Source organism: Nesoenas mayeri (assembly GCF_963082525.1).
Source record: "Nesoenas mayeri genome assembly, chromosome: 18".
In the NCBI taxonomy this organism is placed as follows: Eukaryota; Metazoa; Chordata; class Aves; order Columbiformes; family Columbidae; genus Nesoenas; species Nesoenas mayeri.
The window spans coordinates 7,259,698-7,272,301 of NC_137566.1; the positions used below are offsets into that span (position 1 = coordinate 7,259,698).

The 12,604-nt window shown below is 48.5% G+C and overlaps 1 protein-coding gene across 4 annotated transcripts in view; it reads left to right on the plus strand.

Moving 5' to 3' along the window:
• The window catches only part of EEIG1 (estrogen-induced osteoclastogenesis regulator 1), a 37,421-nt gene extending 24,902 nt beyond the window's left edge, over positions 1-12,519 (plus strand). Inside the window, exons 5-13 of one of the 4 annotated variants that reach the window (XR_013922993.1) lie at positions 123-239; positions 713-759; positions 3,351-3,508; positions 4,673-4,777; positions 5,027-5,216; positions 5,390-5,511; positions 6,603-6,672; positions 7,661-8,104; positions 11,806-12,519. Coding sequence is in view for 3 of the 4 variants with exons in the window: in XM_080355683.1 (XP_080211809.1) it covers positions 123-239; positions 713-759; positions 3,351-3,508; positions 4,673-4,777; positions 5,027-5,216; positions 5,390-5,511; positions 6,603-6,672; positions 7,661-7,811 (960 nt within the window). In the remaining variant the exon portion in view is untranslated. Of the gene's footprint in view, positions 1-122; positions 240-712; positions 760-3,350; positions 3,509-4,672; positions 4,778-5,026; positions 5,217-5,389; positions 5,512-6,602; positions 6,673-7,525 lie in introns of all 4 variants that reach the window. The other 3 variants (XM_080355683.1, XM_080355684.1, XM_080355685.1) reach the window with 3 other exon arrangements.
• The last annotated feature ends 85 nt before the right edge of the window (positions 12,520-12,604 follow it).

Sequence of the window (12,604 nt, forward strand, 5' to 3'; positions counted from 1 at the left end):
GGCTCCTGTTTCTCCCCTTGCTCGCAGATGCGCACCCTTCCTTTGTGTGACACCACATATCCCCTTATTGAGTGACTTCTGTTGTTCTCTCCCCTTCCCCTTCATTGTTTTCTTGGCTACAGCTGGGCTTTGCTGATCTAAATCTGGCAGAATTTGCGGGCTCTGGATCCACCGTCCGTTGCTGCTTGCTGGAAGGATACGATACTAAGAACACCCGACAGGACAACTCCATCCTAAAGGTACAGCAGCTGCTGCTATGGTGGAAATCCTACTATTGAATTTGGAACGACTGCAGCCGGGGCGCAGTGCTAGGCCTGAGCCAAGGTCCTGCCACGTATAGAGGCTTTTATGTAGCTAGTCTGGCTTGGAAGTTTCCCACCATCAGAGTTGCCCTTTGGTATCTTGGCATCCATTTGGCCAAGTGCTGACCCTTGACAGCATTCTTTGTCATCAAAGGTGTGAACGGGACGGGTGGAAGTTCTCAGTGCGTTGTTGGGGTGGCCAGGCTGGTGTCCTGCTGAGCTACTGCCCCTTGGAGCTACCAATGCCCGTGACGTGCGGCAGGGAGGGAAACACCTTGTGAAATCCCTGAAGCTGATTTCCTTTGGAAAGGAACTAGGTCTTGCTAATCCTCACATCAAGCCCTTGACCTCCTGGCTGGTGGGAAGTGAGGAGCTCACAGCTAACGATGTGCCTTGTCCCCCCTCTCCAGGTCACAATCGGAATGTCCCTGCTGTCGGGAGACCCCTGCTTCAAAACGTGAGTTTCTGGGTGCTTGTCCTCTTCTGAGCAAACCAGGACACCTGGTTCTTTTGCTCTTCTCTGCTGGAGACTAAAGCTGATGGAAAGGGGGAAAAGATGCCCTTGATATTGGGATGTACAGGGCAAAGCTTGGAACTGGAGGTCTGGATTAGCTGGAGGAGCTAAGCCAGCCTGTGCTGTTGGTTGGTTTGTTCTCCGCTCTGGTATTTCCAGCTTGGTTACTGGTTGTGCCAGTATTTTTTTCTGCTAGTGTCAGGTCTTGGAAACTAACGGATGTTGATAACAAACTTCATATTTTGCATAAAACAGAATATCTCATAGCTCTGGGCTCGGTTTCACTGCCCTCCGAGAAGGGGAAAGGTCAATGAAAAAGTCTTGCAAACAGACAAACTTCAGCACATATTCCACAGGATAAAGATCTTGAATTGAAACAGCAACAAAAATACTGCAAGGCCGAAACATTTTAGTTCTCCTTTTCTTCTGCAAGGACCTAGGTTCACAATTTGTATTAATTAATAGAAAAATCGTGATCATGGACTGTTTTTTTAATGCAGAATGATCGGAAAGAATAAATACAGTTAAGCCGTGGAGCAGAATTGTTGCTAAAAGAATTGTTGGGGGATCAAGTAACACATAAACTGGCAAGATGTACCTTGATACTGCAGTATAGCCTTGCAAGACTCTGCAGTCCCAGCCACGTGCTGATGTATAATGTAATATTTTGTGTTGACTCCCAACAGTATGAGAGAAAAAAGCTTTACCCTGAGGCCATCTCTTGTATCTGTGGTATTCTGGGCTAAAAGGTCTAATTTTAGGAGCTAGCTTGAAGTGTAGAAATCAGCTTGCATTCTCATTCTAAAATGCTGTGTAATTTTTAGTCGATTTTGTGAATGGCTTTTCATAGCGCTGCAGCGTTTTCTGAGGCTTTTGAACCCTAAATGCAGTGTCATCTGATTCTGAAAAAATTCTGCTTCAGAAGGAAGTGTGATTTTAAAAGTTTTGTGTATCTTAAACCATAACTTTGTAACAGTAACAGATGTTTTAAATTTGGGGTACTAAGATGTCTGGCAATAATATGTCTGCCAAATACTTGTTGCTCCTTCACTATGGAAGCAAATCTCACTGTTAAGAGTGTCTGAAAATGATACAGAATCAGGTATATATATCCATTTAATGTAAGTAGGGTCAGTCTGAAAGTCAAACCTCCTAATTTTCTTAAAGGATTTTTGTAGTCATTCCCATTTTCTTCCTTATAGGTTAACGATGTGCAAATGTCTAAAAACGGAAGCTTTGCACGTAGAATGGCCCTTGATCGGTAGAGCTTTTGAGAAATGGTTCTCATTAGGGATTAGGCAGGAATAAAACTGTGCTGGGAAGTCACTTCCAAGCACCGACTCGCCCGGGCGAACCTTCTCCTGGGTGTCGTGCAGGAGGCAGAAGCTGCTGGAGCTGCCGGACCCCTGCGCTGACCCGACAGCTGCTGCAGGAACCATTTGCTTGATGAAGGCTGGAAAGGCTTTATTAACCTGCGTAGCAAAGTCCCCAAAGTACCTGGGTGTGTGTAAATCACTGATAATATGATTAGGGAGGTTTTTTTTTCCTGGTGAAGGCATGCTGTGGGTTTCCTGAAACCTTTATGACTGTTCGGCTGCCCATAGAAAACATTCTCAGTGCTTTATTTTTTTTCTCTCAAAATACTCATGTATACTCCTCTCATGTAGCATCTTCCCTCAGATCTCCGAGAGAGACAAATAGAAGGTTTTCTTTCCCAATCCTCTCTTAAAAAGCTGAATATGATCCATTAGTTCCAGTTCAGACTTTGGGCTACAGGGAGGTTAGTGCTCCAACAGGACTATTCCCTTTGCCACGCTGCGCGTACCGTGGCTTCCACCCAAAAACACTTAGGGAGGAAGGGAGGGGGCTCCAGGCACTCGCAGCTCTGCCCTGCAGTCAGCGTTTACAAAGGGATGTTGGGAGCACACAGAAATAACCAGAAAAAATAATTTTGACAGCTGGAAAAACACTTCAGTCTCGCGGAAAAGGGGTTTTAATAGCCAGTTAAAAAATGGAAAGGTTATTTGGTAGCTGTAAAAGTACTTGCTTAGGGGGATGGGGTTGCTGAGATTAAAGGTTTGGTTTTGACCTGAGTCAGAAAGGTGTGCTGAAAGGCTGCTGGAATTGAGAGCTGGAAAACAGCAAGCTGGCTCCTGCTTATGAGGCCAACTGGGCACATTTTGGGGGGAAAAAGGGCAGCTCTGGATGGTCTTCTGGAGGACGGTGCAGGCTCTGAGCCTGTTGTCCTGTATAAATCATTGAATGGTCACTTTTTGCCTTAATTTACCTCCACAACTTGCTTTTCTTTGTGGTGCAGTCAGGATGCAGTATGAGGTAGGGAAGACCTGAGTCTTGCACGTAGGAAATCCCAATATCATGCTGCGTCACTGGTCGCAAGGGCTGCCAGCTCCCCCACCAAGGGTGGGTGCAGGGAGGGGACCCTCTCGATAGAGCAGCGTGGGAATCGCTGGTGGAATCGGGTGATTCCCAGCCCTTGCCTGGCAGTTTGTAACCTCCGTCGCTTCTGTTTCCAGACCTCCTTCCACCGCCAAATCCATCTCCATCCCAGGTCAGGACTCGACCCTGCAGCTGACCTGTAAGGGCGAGGGGACCACGAGCAGCAGCAGCAGCAGTTCCGCCACGATTGGCTCTCTACGCCAGACCAAGCCAAGAGCCGCCATCCTCAGCTCGGGTATGGATGCCCATCCTGGAGCCTCGCGATGCTCGGCTGTACCTGCACACTTTTGTTTTTCCCAACCATTGCATGCACAAAAAATACTTAATTTTTCATGTTTTCCTGCACCCATCCTCACCCCTCTGCTCGTTGAGAAAATTGAGGAAAACCCATCTATAAGTACAGCTGAGGAGAGGAAGCATAAATCTTTGCTGTATGTTTCTGTTAGTGAAGATAAAGCAATTTGTTTATTTTTGCTGGGAATTTAATAATTCACATATTGCTCTCATCCCTGCTTTCCACTGTGTTCAATCACACTTAACATTATTCTCCACTCAGCTATTCTGTTGCTCAGACTTATCTTCTAGAAAAGTTCCTCTGAAGGTTTTAGAGGTTGATTTGAGGTCTGATGGCCGTGTTCCAGCTGCTGACGCAGAGTTCTTTGGCTTCTGTATGAGCCCCTTTTCAAGGGCGCTGCATTTTCCCATAGCCTTTTTCTCTTGCCAGCGTGCTCCTAACGTGCAGGCAGATATGCTGCACCAAAACAGCACCCTGGGCTTGTCATCTCAGTGATTTAGCACACCATGCAAATGCTTTCCTTAAAAAGCTGGCTAACATGTCAGACTTGTGCGCTTTTGGATATGCTTGCTGCAAGAGACACGAGCAAGGTGATAGCAAAGGCGCAGGGGTCATAGTCATAGAATGTCCTGAGTTGAAAGGGACCCACAAGGATCATTGTTATATTGAGGTTTCTGTACCAAATTCAGATGTGATTTAAATGGCACAGGCTCTCTCACAAGTAATAGAAAGGGGAAAGGTAGTAGCAGGAGAAGCACCTGAATGGAGGTTGTAATACTTTACTGCCAGTGGCCATTTGATACTTTCTTGGTCATCGCTTCATGTTAATTATAGACAGTTTCAGATGCTACTTGTCCTTCTAGATCCTTCAAGGCCCCAGAGAGGGTTGTAAGTTCATGCACTGGGTGTGAGAATTAGTGATGAGCTGGACAGAAAAGCTCCTTGTTGCCTTCCCTACTCCCCAGCTGCTTCTAAGCTCTGTGCCAGCCTGTACAGCAGGGCTCTGCCATCGGACTTGCCCTCTCCTTGATCCAGCATCCCCAGATCAGCCTCCAGTCCAAGGTGGTTACGGTGTAAGCAGAGTGCCCTGTTGTTTCTTGGCAGGTGTCCCAGAAGAACCGGATCAGAACCTGTCCAGCCCAGAGGAAGTTTTCCACTCGGGGCACTCACGGAACTCCAGCTACGCCAGCCAGCAGTCCAAGATCTCCGGTAACCATTGATCTGCCAGCGCCGGCCCCATCCATTTTCTCTCCTGCAAGGAGCTCTTGTGAGAGCAATTTGCAGCCATCTCTCCCACCCTGCTCTGCAGTATCAGTCTCCTGTTTAGTCTTTGCTCATAGATATATGTCTAAACTTCTGTACATGGGATCAGAAATGCTGTTTTGAAGCTTCCCTGCCTGTTAGCTGTGCTGCCAGGAGAGCGGGGAGATCTGGTTTGTAATCGCTGTGCGTTTGCAGGTTACAGCACGGAGCACTCCCGCTCTTCCAGCATGTCCGACCTGACCCATCGCCGGAACACCTCCACCAGCAGCAGCGCGTCCGGGGGGCTCAGCATGACGGTGGAGTGTCCTGAGGGGGAGCGGGACCACAAACTAGAGAAGCCACCTCGCCCCCCCAGACCAGCCCTTCTGCTGGACAGACCCTCCCGGTAGGTAACCGAGGAGCAAAGCCCCTTCTCTGGGAAGACAAAACAGAATCTCCTCTGTGTAAGAGTGGAAGTAGCTGCTGAGAAGAAGGCTATTGCCAAGGGAAGCAGGAGAGTATCTGAAAGTCTGTGTCTTGAAAAGCTGAGTAAGCCTTCCCCTTATTTTTTCTCCCCAGAAGGAAAAAGGATTCGGTAGAGAGTCACCCAACCCGAGTGGATGACACCAGGATCGATGCTGATGATATAGTGGAGAAAATAATGCAGAGTCAGGACTTCACAGATGTCAGCAATACTGAAGGTGAGAGGAGGCGTCTCAAAGCGGATGTCTTGGCTGTTCCTTTAGCCAGGCTGCCAAACTTTTGCAGTCTGGTCTGATCTGTCATGGACTCCTTTCCCCTTTTGACAGTGATTTGCTTTCAGTGCTTGCTAGGTGTTCCTCTGGTAGGTCAACAAACCATGTGGATTTCAGAGCTGCTTATCCATTAGCAAACAGGGCTCGCTGCTGTTCCACACGCTGCAGCAGAGGTTGAACAGTAGCTCAAACATACGGGATGAGACAGGAAAAATACCGGTTCTTCAGGGCAGTGAAAATCGGTGACATCAGCTATCTGCACTGCTCTAGTGGCTTTTGTCCAGGGTCAGCCCAAGGGTATTTATTAAAATAGGAGAGTACAAGTAGAGAGGAAACAGCGCATCTCTCCAAAAATATGGGAAGAAAGGTAGGTCACTGTGTGCTGCTGATTGGGTCTGTTCAATAGCCTAAGGAGGGGTTTTCTCCACTGAAGTCACAGCATCTGTAAAGAGAAAACTGATAGTATCTCTGCATTTGTTTTAATCCTCCAGTTTAGCCTAGAAATCAATCTCATTTCTTCTCTCTCGTTGTGGTTTTTCAATAAGTTTTAAACCTGCGCCTAGCTTGTAGTTTACCATTAGTCACCTTAAATCATTGCATATGGCAACACTCTTACCAAAGGGGGATTTACACCTTGCTCAGCATGAGTTAAAACCAGACTGAATGCGGCCACCTCTCCCCAGCAGAACATGCTGAATTTATCCTCCAATGATGAGCCTACAAAAGCAGCATGAGGCCCCACATCTCATCTGTTCAGATGTGTTTAAGCTGACCAAGAACATGCATCAATGGAATTGCCTTAAAAGAAACAGCTGGAGGAATATAATTGAATTCATTTCTCTGCGTTTACCCTTCCAAAGCTTAATGCTGTGGTTGATCTGTTCCCAGATGCTCTATTACTGTGGGAATACCAGAAAGCGCGCACGTGCATTCCCAGAAATGCACTTGTTCTGACCGGTGCGCAGTGCGGCTGAGAGTACCTGGCAGCTGTTAGTTGGTCTGGATTTTGATGTCTTGCTTCCTTTTCTGTCTTGCAGACAGTAACCTGAGGCTGTTTGTGAGCAGAGACGGAACAACTACATTGAGTGGTATTCAGCTGGGAAACAGGTAGGCTTCCCCGAAAGGCAGACTGAGGCTCCGGAGTGATGACTTAGGTCATGGTACCCAGGAAACTTCCACTTTATGCTACAGGAGAGATTTCTAAACATCATGTGCTACGTGGTGGCTTTATTCCCACATTAACACCCCTGGGATCCCTCTGGTGACAGGCTACAGCTGCACTGGAGTATGAAGGCAGTTCTCAGCGGGAGTGCAGAGAGATAATGTGATCCTAGTTGATAGCTCCAAGAACAGAACTAAAAGGACAAAATGGGAGAGGTTGGTTCCTGTTTGCTCCATGCCCAGCTAAATGCAGGAGCTTTGCCTCCTGCCGGCCTGCAGCAAAACTGCAGTAGCCTGGTTTATTGTCCCTTTTTCCTGCCACCTCTATCTTTGTCAAGGGCTCATTCTCTCATGAAAGACTTCAGAACAAATAAAACTTAATAGGTCTCAGTAGTGTCTTGGCTAGTTGTGTTTGATGCTTTATAACACCTTTTGAGGCTAAAAAATAAAGCAATAATGCTAATGCAAAGATGCATCAAGTCAGTGACAAAACTGGGAGCAAAGCAAAGCCAGGAACAGTGGCTTTTTGCACAGGCTACTCCCCCCTTTCCTCTGTCCTTTAGAAGGATTCATGTGTTAACCCGGCTCTTTCAAGTGCTCTAGGGTTAGCTTGCCACGTAGCTGTCTGCTTTGTGTTACGAGGGTTCACTTCTCGCCAAACTGACTCGTTATTTTCAGTGTTTTGTGTGGGGTTAGAGGGCGATGTTTCTGAGTGCAGAGCTCTGAATAAGAACTTGCGTGCTCTAAGTGACTGAGGAAAATAACCTGGTTTCTCGTCTTCCCCTCTGCCACCCTCCAGGGTCTCATCTGGAGTTTACGAGCCAGTGGTGATTGAAACCCACTAAATGTGAAGAACAGGGTAGAGCTGCTGGAAACAGGCCCCCTACCCCGTCCGCTGCCACGTGGTTGCCAACCTTTACCTCTCTTCATGCAGCATTCCAGAAGGGATTTCTCCACAACCCTCCCCATACATTTGCACTGCAGAACTGCTCCGAGACCGCTCCAGATCATGCACTTTCCCTGTGTTGGCATTACCCTTCTCCGCTTCCCAGTTCTTCCAGTGCCTGCCTTCCCCCCGTTCCTGATCAGACATGAGGTGTCTGTTGGGTTTATCCTTAGTCTTCGAGGATGTTGCTCATCTGCATCCCTCACTCCACCCGTTCACTTGCAACAGGGGACTTCTCAGCTTCTGTCTCCTCCAAGCGTTGGGTTATACCACTGTGAACTCTTCAAACCACTGGGGGAGGGGGAAAGGATTCTAACCAAACTGGGAGCTGCTTGTTGGTGACACAGTGAAATGGCCACTTGCAGGACGCTTGATCCCGTTGACTCTGCAAAGGAACCTTCACCTTCCAAGGCAACGGTTTAACTGAACAAGGTATGCTATGGTGTGCACTTCACCTTCCTGCTCTCAAATCCCCAAACATCCTCTTCTCATAGGAAATATCTCCCAAAAGTGCATTTCAGAAAACTACCGCAATCCAGATGGGAGTTGATACAACGGTTAAATGCTAATGCTTGTTATACCACTAACTGCATCACCCCCTTCCACTGCTGGGCATGGGAGGGCCGTGTTCATCCATCAGCATTAGCAGGAGCACTTTAGAGGTTCCAGATTTTACCTGGAGGAGGCTTCTACTTGCTGTTCCAGGAGCATAATCCCCGTTCGCTGGACTGATTCAGCAAATAGTCACTGTTGGAGCTTGGAATACAAAGCCTCTGTTTTCTTTTTTTCTCTTTTTTTTTTTGGCTCAGGAAGGGAACTGCCCTTCTTGGACTGTGAAAAGAATCTGGTTATCTGACAGGCCTCTCCCGGGCCAGAGCAGGACGCAGTTGGCTGCAGTGGTCATTATTAACAATTCCCTCTCGTGCCCTGGGCCGGGGGGTAATTGGTGTTGGTTGCCCTGTCAGCAGCGGTCTGCGCCTGAGCTGGTTCCTTTTGGGGTTGGGGAGAAGCCACTGTGTCTGCCCTCAAAGGCAGAAGGGGTGTTTTCTGCTGCGTTAGCCACAGCAGCCACTCTGACCTGCTCCGTGGTGAAAGAACTCTTCTGACAAGGCTTCAAACTGTTTTCCGGTTGGTTGATCTTTCGATTGCTCTTCTTTGGGTTTGGTTTCTGCAGTTGTGTGACACTTCAGCTGCTGCTTTTCCGTGCAGTGTCTGACAGGGAGGTCGGTCCCTTTCAGCTCCCACTTAATAGATTCTCCTGGCAGCTGGATTGCAGATGAGGATCTGTACAGAGCCGGCCATCGACAGGCTGTGCTTGCAGCCCTTCCTTCCGATAAGCTATTTCTGTGTCGTGCCCTTTCCTCTCTTGCCCTCAGAGCAACGGCACGTTCCTGGGCACAGCCGGGAATGTGTCCCCCTCTGACACACTTGTCCCGTTCAGTAAGGAAAGACTTGTAACTGATCACCTTGGTGTTCAAATTATTAGTTGTTGTAAAGCTTTTTTTTTAAAGGAGAACTAAAAAAAACAAGGATTGTGGTCTCTGTGGCCAGAATGCATGCAGATCAGCTACTGGAAAAGGGAATTTGACAGGATGAGAAACAAGGAATGAAAAGTCCTTGATTTATATTTTTGGTTGGCCCTGCTAGCTAAGGATGGCTGCACGGGGAGGTGCTGGGCGGTGTAGCACATCTATATGGCTGCTTACTCATGTCTGACAGTTTCTCTCTTTGAGTCAATTGGTTTCGTTCTGTGTTTGGACAGACCACCTATAGGATATGGATCTTTTTCACCCTTTCCCTTCAAAGGGAATTATCTTTGGATTAGGGTAAGAAGGGGCACAGGCAACACCTTGGTTTGGTGTTAACATAGGGAACATGCGTTAGATCTTTGGAGTCTGTCTAGAACAAAAACTCTTTCATGCTTGCTGGTGGTTTTTACTGGGAATCTCTTCCCCATTCAGCCTGGGTAGGTTTGGCACTTGAGAGCAGGCTGCTGAGCATCCTGCCCTGTGCCCGGGGTGCTGCGTGTCTGCGGGAAGCAGAGAATTTGGTTCTTCTCCCTCTCTGGGGCTCTGCCAGAAATCCAGACCTGGCCTGACCCTGCGCTCAGGCAGCCGTGGTGATGGCCCTGCCGAGCTGGGGCTCCGGCTGCTCCACAGGGCCAGCGAAGCCCCCCAGGAAATTGGCTCCAGCCAGGACCTGAAAGGAGCAGATGTAAGCCAGGAAAAGAGGCCAAAACCCAGCTCGCTTCTGCTGCTTTGCCCCTGTTCCCATGAGAAACAGCGGCGGCCGTCAGAGCAGTTGGGAACCCGGCCGTCAGAGCAGTTGGGAACCCAGCGTGTGCTTCTGGGCTTCCAGTGGCGACAGGCGGCTGCTCCAAGGTGCAGTGGGACAGAGGGAGGAATCTCTTCCCAGAGAAGCCATTGAGCTTTTTCAGAAAGCCGGTCTCATCATCTCGGGCTGGCAGAGGTGCAATTTGCTCCATCGCATGGCTGCGGCCAACCTGGGCACAGCTCTGCCTTGGCCTCCCGCGGCTTGGCACGTCACTGCTTGCGTTTTTAATAACTGTATCTCGTATGGCATCTCTTCCTCATCTCCACGTTGTTATCGACTCCACAAACCCTGGTAGCTTGTTTGCTCTCCTGCCCCTCGTTAGGAATCGGAGCAGCCCGAGTTGTTCAGCCTGGTGCACCCAGTGCAGACGCGGGGGGGAAGGAGCCTGTTCCCGTTTCTGGGTCCTGCGGAGCTCCCCCCGCTGCACGTCCGTCCCGGGCGATCCCTGGGCTCCCTGCCCGGCGGTGGCCACACGAGCTGGTGGCGATGGCAGCGGGGTCACTCGTCCCCCAGACTCGCTGCCACCTCTCGGGGAGCTGCATTTCACGAGCACTTTCTCCTTGTGGCATCGCTGCCGTCTGCTCCTTGTTGGACTTGGAACATTTAAGAAGTGAACCAGTTTCCAGACCCAAACCGCTGGCTACTTCCCTTTGGGTATTTTTTCCTTTTGTCGTGAAGCTTATTGATTTTTTTTCTTTTATACACCCAGCAGGCTGGTGTGGTCGTTTGTTTTGTTGTTTTTGGGGTGGGTTTTTTTTGACTGCATTATTGTTTCATGGATATTTTATTTCGGGGGGGAGGGGGGATGTTCTTCCCCACGTTGTTCCCCTTCTCAGGGGATTCAGAGGTGGCTTAAATAAATAAAAGGCCCTTTATTGGCGAGACTTTGCGTCCCCTGGGTTTCAGAGGCTGGCGAGCAGGGCTGCTCACGGCTGGCTGGCCCCGCAGAGCAGAGCTGGCTCTCTGCTCCGGTCTCGGGGCCAGACAAAACGTGTGGGCTCTGCTCGCCCCGCGGCTGGACCTTCAGCTTGTGGAAGCCCATTGGGAAATTCAATGTAACTTTTTTACTAACTTTAAAAAAAGAAAAGTATATAAACTGAGTGAATATCCAAAAGAACAGGCTTAGTTGTGACTTGGTATAGAAGATGGGTTTCAACTGGAAATTGTGAGTGGAGAAAGGGGGAGAAGGATGTTGCTCCTCCGTCCTCTTTTGCAAGGTCGGCTCTTTAGGTGGGGGCCCTGGTGCTGTCCGGACCCTCGGTGCGATAGCAGCAGGCGTGTGATCTCTCCCCCATCTTGTTGCCACATCACTTAATCACTTAATAAGCCCTTTTAAACGTTTGCTTCAGTTTTTTAGAGGGTTCCAAACCAGGCTGAGACCTGAAGAAATACGCATTTCATTTGCATCTTAATAGGAGGGGTTGACTCTTTTTTTTTTTTTAATTTATTTTGTCGTCGCTGTTTCTTTTTAAACTGGTGGCTGTGCAGCTGGACTCTGCACGTGCTGTTATGAACCTCTGGGAAATAAACCCTCACTCCAGGTACGCTAGAGCACATAGGTTAAACACCCCTCCTGGAGAGGGGCCTCCCCGCGGGCTGCAGAAATTCCCCTCCTGCCCCGTCCCCTCAAGCTGAACGTGTTCTTGCTCTGGTGACTGAGCCCTGTGGACAAGGCTGGTCCCAGGGGGTGAATCCCTCCAAACACTGTGCCTGGTCGCAGGTGTTTCTCCTTGAAAAGCCACTTTTCTCGCTGGGGATGGGGTTGAGAAGTGTAAAATTCCTCCCACATCGTCCATCAGCCCATCCGAGCGCCCCCACAGCTCCACGTTGCGTCGCCCCAGCCCTGTCAGGAGGGAGCGGAGGTGAAAACCTGGGAAATAAAAGAAGGAATTTGGATGAAGCTGTGAGCAAGAGGTGCGGCTGAGCCTCGTCACTTGCCTCAAACACAAGGAATAACGGTAGAGCCCATATTTTTGTGGGGGGAGGGAGGAGAAGGGGAGATCATGTTTTATTTTCTTGAGAGTTGATTGAGCTTGGTGATCTTCAGGCGAGGCGTGCACTTGATTTATATCAGATTCTATAGAGAGATGGCTGATATTTTTGGAAAGGGAATGGGTCTATGCAAACTTCCAAAATTGCTTGAAAGATAGTTTAACATTTTTTTACTTTGAAATCTAAAGATAAATTCTAACTTTTTTCTTAAAGCAGAAGTGCGTTTACAAAGAGAAGCTACTTCCACTGCTCTATTTTGATGATGATTCTTGGAAAGTTGGGGCTGGAGGGAATGACTATTTTTCACCATTTTTATCTTGCTCCTCTAGTTTTTTGTTTCTTTTTCTAATGGAATGCTGTGCCGTCTTTGATTCAACAGATCGTGTTTGTATTTTCTGTATCTGGTTCCTAACGTAGAGAAATAACAAATATATGAGGAAATCAATATAATGTCAAATGTTGTTATGGTTTGGGGGGAAAAAAAAAACAAAAAAATAAAGGTTTTTGGTACTTCACACTGATTCTTCTTGCGTTGTTTCTTCATTTAAATACTCCTTGGGTTTAAAAGTGCCTGCTGAGGAAGCAGAAGGGTGAGATGGGGACCTG